Source organism: Henckelia pumila, chromosome 4 (genome assembly GCF_033568475.1).
Source record: "Henckelia pumila isolate YLH828 chromosome 4, ASM3356847v2, whole genome shotgun sequence".
NCBI lineage: Eukaryota > Viridiplantae > Streptophyta > Magnoliopsida > Lamiales > Gesneriaceae > Henckelia > Henckelia pumila.
This window is the reverse complement of record NC_133123.1, coordinates 121,784,584-121,789,830: the sequence shown is the minus strand read 5'-3', so window position 1 is coordinate 121,789,830 and position 5,247 is coordinate 121,784,584. Positions and strand designations below refer to the sequence as shown.

General features: G+C 33.7%; 1 protein-coding gene across 7 annotated transcripts; it reads left to right on the top strand.

Moving 5' to 3' along the window:
• Positions 1–782: 782 nt before the first annotated feature.
• On the top strand, positions 783–4,555 carry LOC140865390 (uncharacterized). Of its 7 annotated transcripts, XM_073270014.1 has the most exons (7): positions 783–995; positions 1,110–1,172; positions 1,445–2,489; positions 2,730–2,820; positions 3,017–3,065; positions 3,152–3,229; positions 4,216–4,555. In XM_073270014.1, the coding sequence occupies exons 4-7, from the start codon at positions 2,752–2,754 to the stop codon at positions 4,404–4,406; spliced, it is 387 nt and encodes a 128-aa protein (XP_073126115.1). In that variant the 5' UTR covers positions 783–995; positions 1,110–1,172; positions 1,445–2,489; positions 2,730–2,751; the 3' UTR covers positions 4,407–4,555. The 7 variants fall into 7 exon arrangements, 6 of the variants coding, with proteins under 6 accessions (XP_073126115.1, XP_073126120.1, XP_073126119.1 ...); XM_073270019.1 differs by having other exon boundaries at positions 1,445–2,820; positions 4,256–4,555; XM_073270018.1 differs by having other exon boundaries at positions 1,445–2,820; positions 4,247–4,555.
• The last annotated feature ends 692 nt before the right edge of the window (positions 4,556–5,247 follow it).

Here is a 5,247-nt window from a genome sequence, read left to right as displayed (position 1 = left end):
TTTGCTCTGCCCGAGAAAATTCCGGTCTGTGATTTTGAATCGCGGTCAGGAATAACGAATCAGATTCGTGTAATCTCTTCGCAGAAAACTTCTGATAGATTTTCTAGTGCAATCTATCAGAGGGATTAAACCTCTGTTCGTGGACCTGATTGAAGGCGTTCATCGGTTCCAGGGAGAGACAACAAGAGCAGAATTGTTCTGTTGGTGTCCATTAATCTCGTTGCGAGATTTGAGGTAAAATTTATTTAATTGTTATTTAAATTTTACACACACGTAATTCAATCGATGAACGGTTGATACCCATACCATGGAAACGTTCCATGAAAAAATTTTTAAACTTCCGCTGCACCGGGTATCAATCGTAATTGGTCTGGGAACTCGCCAGTTTTCCAACAAGGAGGAGTCCACTGAGAGAGAATCTCATTCTCTTTCAGATAGTCCAAAAACTCGGTACTTAAGTATTCTCCACCTCGATCCGATCGAAGTGCTCACTACAAGAAAAACTCTTATTAACAACACTCAGATGACAACAGTTTTATCTTAAAATTTTTGTCTTTTACCCTATAACAACAATTTTAATTAAAAATGTTGTCTTTGGGCGGTTTTTTAATGTAAAAGACAACAATTTTTAAAAATGTTGTCTATGAGCGGGTTTTGGATAGATAGGACAACAGTTTTGACAACATTTTGTTTTAAATTGTTGTCTTTTGATTTTTTATTGTTTTTTTATTAAAAAAAATACTATATACACGTGGGTGAAAGAAAAGAAAAAGAAAAACAATTTCCCAAACTTTCATTCTCGCCGTCTCGCGTCTCTCAAACCCTCAAATTTGAATGTTCGTATTTCCTCCGCCCGCCACGGGAATTTCAAACGGTTTTAGGGTTTTGTTCCTTAGATCAGTAGCTTCTATTTGAACCATGAGTCACCATTTCTATGCTTGTTTATGCCCAAATCGAGCCCTGTTCTTGACCTGTTGCTCCATGCATCTTCTCCGGTAAGTTCAACAACGATTTCTATTCGATTCTTAGTGTTTTAGCTTGGGTTCATAGCTTAAGTTAGTATTTGAGCCAAGCCCAAAACTTTCTGCTCATTTCAGCTGCGATTTTAGGTTCTCCGGCGAGTTGCCGCCACTCAAACACCGTGGAACAAGTGCTGTTAAGTTTCCAACCCGGTATAGCTCGGATTCTTTAAGTTTAGGGTAGTTACAGCTAGGTTCTAGCCCCTATTATTGACTGTAGTATGCTGCCCGGAGTTTAGAAAATGGCCGCTCTATTTATTTCAATTTTTGTCCCTTTTATGTCTCGCTTATTTGATTGTAGCTCCTCTCTCCACCCTCACTAATTGGATGAGTGAAATAAATATGTATTCAATTTACTTTTGTAGTTTGCTACACTATACCTTTTCTCTGCATGTCGAGTGCACTAAATAGCTGCAATTTTCCAGGTTTGTGCCCTCAATGGATGTAATCCTTTACCATGTGACAGGAAGGCAAGGGATGAGATAGTTCCAGACATTTGAGGGTTGTTTCTTCCAATTTTTCTTTATTAAAGGGACACATATTGAAGAATTCAAAAATATTTGTTGCTGAAGGAGCTGAAATACTTAACTATAGAAATAAGCTTCTTTTTACTGGCACACCTATGCAAAATAACTTTTCGGAGCTTTGGTCTATATTTAATTTTATTCTCCCCGATATTTTTTTCTTCCCATGAAGAGTTGAATCCTGGTATGACCTTTTAATGGTTATATTCTTGTTAAGTGCAAGTACTCCTGGAGAAACTATGAAATAAACTACAGCTTGCAAAATTTCATGATATATATCAGTGTCATGCTGATGTACTCCACTAAGTTATGTATGGGAGGAAACTGCTATTGTTGCATGATTCTTTCGCTTGATGTGAATTATTTCAGGTTTGATATAAATGGAAAGTGTAGTAATGAATTCATTAAGGAAGAATTGGAAGAAAAAATAAGGGCACATGTGTGTTCATGGAAACCTACTGAGCTTTTCAAAGAAGAATATTAATGTTCTTAGCATCATATTTTCGATTCAGTTTTTCAATTCCTATGAATATAGGTAGTGAATTATGAAACTTTGATGAAAAGTTAGTTTCTTGACAATCATGAGATTTTGGATACGATTATTGACTTAGAAAATAACCTTGAGGTGAATAGTTTGAATTTTTCTTAATAAATTTGATGAGTAATGATTTTGGAAATTAATTCAAACTTTGAGTATTTTAGAAATATAGTTGAAATATTAAGTTTCTATTGATTGAAGTTTCTGGAAATTTCAAGATTATTTCCAGCTCTTTTTTTCGATGATTGTAAGCTGCCCAGGATCGAAACTTTATCCACTCGATTTGAATTCGATTTCATTGCGATTATTGCAATAATATTGATCATTAATTCTGTTAATGTTTTAGTTATCAAACTCGGACGAGTTCGAGGTATATTCTCGATGACCTAAAATATTAGGTGGAACTAGGTAATGTGATATTGTTGGAAATTCTCAATGTATTGGTTATTATTGGATAATTATGATGATTTTTGAGCAAGAATTCGTATAATAAACTTTTTTATGTTTGAAAATTTAGATACTGGTATTTATTGTTTAGATTTTGTGAAAATGTTTTTTCAAGTGTTCCTGGAAGCCTTAACAATCAGTATTTATTGATGATTGTATTCAAACTTCGGCCATTTTTTTATGTAATCTTCTTATCTGTAGGTCGCTTTGTTTCTAGGGTTGTATGCTTGGTGTTATGCTCCCACCTTCTGGAGTAATGAAAGCAATCGATCTACAAGTTTGTGATCTCAAGGTAGCACTAATATAGAATCTGTTTTGAAAATTTACGATCTGTAATATTGAGTGCGTGTATTTATGTTCTATTCTCAATATGATTGTCTCTGTAATATTTAGAGTTTCTCTATGGATCTCCTCATTCAACTAGGGAATATTTTGATTATGGTTCTCTCTGTGTTAACTTGATAATTGCATTCTTGACTTGGTCACAGCTGCAGAAACTAGTGAAACCATTTGCGAGATTGCATGACCATTCTAAAAGTATGTGCAATCATTCTCATGCCTAAAATTGTATCACAATCTATCTCTATACTCTCTTATGATAGCCTCGACATGGCCATGTTTAGCTTTGGTGAGTACGTACTCAGATTCTTGCATGGGAAACACTGTGGCGGGATTTGCCATGGCTGTGAGATTTCTCACAGGTTCGTCAGTAATATATATATCCCATCATTTTATGAAAATTCTATAAATAAGAAGGTTTATTCTAGTTTGTCGGTCTATTTTGTTACCTTTGCACCTTTCTCTGCTCTTTCTCAACCCAAAGAAGCTGTTTCGTCACGACACTTTTACCCAATTCTATTTTCAAACAAGTTAATAGGACAATGCAGACTTTGCCATCTACTGCAATTCATGTAACTGAGAAATACCTACCTCAAGAAACTCTTGATATTGTATCCACAATTTTTTTTTAATTTCTATCTCAATCTAGTGATGGTGTTGGACTTTTTTCAAATTTTATTTTATGATTATAGTTGCTTTTAATAATCCTGTTGGACTTACAAAGCTGAAGTGATTTTATGAAACTCGATCAATACTTTGGCCTAGATAAATTTCTTCAATGTCAAAAGATCTCCTCTCTTGCTGAGAAAACCAGCTTAAACAAGTGTTGGCTACTGTTGAGAGAGATATAGTCACCAAAGATGTATCTACGCTACGTGGTTGGCCAATCCATGAAGCATTTTATGTGTCACTACATTTTTATGAGAAACATATGATGTGTTGATCTATTGGCTATTTTCTAACACTTGTTTGCACATCTATCTGACGTGTTCTGACTTCTTAATGATATATTAGAGTTGGTGTGTTACCAAGTCTTTCAAATTCCTATCGATTAATGTTTCTTTCAAAGTCTCTTTAATTTGAATTCATTTTTAATTCACAGTCGCTAATGTTCAATATCTTTTTTTCATATGTACCTTAGATATGATCTATATTGGTTAATGTTGTTATCCTTTTTGATTCTTGAATAACAATTCTTTATGGCACAAGACTCTTTTCGTTACATCTTATCATATGCTTTATATGGTTTTATTATGTGTTTTCCCAGCATTCAGTACTTTCATATTCATTCCTAGAGCATTTAACTTTCTCCAGGTTTATTTTGCTGTGTGATTTTGTTTGCCTCTAGGAAAATCAACAGTTAATTACTCTATTTACAGAGAGTGCAGTAAAGGGAAAAAGGGTTGTCGAGCTAAAGTATGGTTCTGTCCTTGCAATCCTCCAAGAAACAACTGGTGCCAATTGTCCTCACAATATCACAGCTTCAAATATTTCACAAACTTGTTGAGCAGAAGGCTGCCACGGTCTTGTTCGCGCTAGATTTATTCTTTTTATGCCTTGTATTATTTTTCTTGTATGTTTTGATAAGATACATCAATTTAGGTATTAATTTTATTACCATAATCTCATAAAATGTATTTTGATATTATTTTTCTAATATTTGAATTTTGAATATCTATTGATTTAATGCTAAAAAAATTGTATATTAGTTTTAATTTTTTGAATTAAAATAAGTTCTTTAGGAGCGGTTCAGCTCCTAAAGCTTTTTTTTTTTGTTGTGTAATTCAAAAAAAGACAACAGTTTTTAACCGTTGCAAAAATTGTTGTCTTTAATGTTATAAGACAACATTTTAAAACCATTGCAGAAATGTTGTATTTAATGTTAAAAGACAACAGTTTAAAACTGTTGCGAAACTGTTGTCTATTGATCAAAGACAACAGTTAAAAAATATTGTCGTTGAGCGCATTTTTTACAACAGGGGATTCTACAACAGTTTTACGTAGGCTAGGACAACTTTAAAAAAATGTTGTCTTTAAGAGTTTTTTTTGTAGTGAATTTAATACTTTTACCTAGCTTGTTTTCTACTTCAGCCTTGAATTCTTTGAACTTTTCAAATGCTTCAGACTTATATTTCATTAAATATAAATACCCATACCTAGAATAATCATCAGTAAAGGTAATGAAGTAGGTGTGGCCATATTGAGTACCAACTCTAAATGAACCACAAACATCTGTATGGATCAAATCCAACAGATTTTGACTACGCTCAGGTTTCCCCTTAAAAGGAGATTTAGTCATTTTTCCTTTCAGGCAGGATTCACAAGTAGGTAGAGATTTAATATCAGACATATCAAACATGCCCTCTCCCACTAGCTTGTT

Excerpts from the sequence above, each read along its gene's own strand:
- LOC140865390 (XM_073270015.1), top strand. The coding sequence starts at position 2,752 with ATGCTTGGTGTTATGCTCCCACCTTCTGGAGTAATGAAAGCAATCGAT. Across the intron at positions 2,821-3,016 it reads TACAAGTTTGTGATCTCAAG|CTGCAGAAACTAGTGAAACC; the intron begins GTAGCACTAATA and ends ACTTGGTCACAG. Across the intron at positions 3,066-3,151 it reads ATTGCATGACCATTCTAAAA|CTTTGGTGAGTACGTACTCA; the intron begins GTATGTGCAATC and ends GGCCATGTTTAG.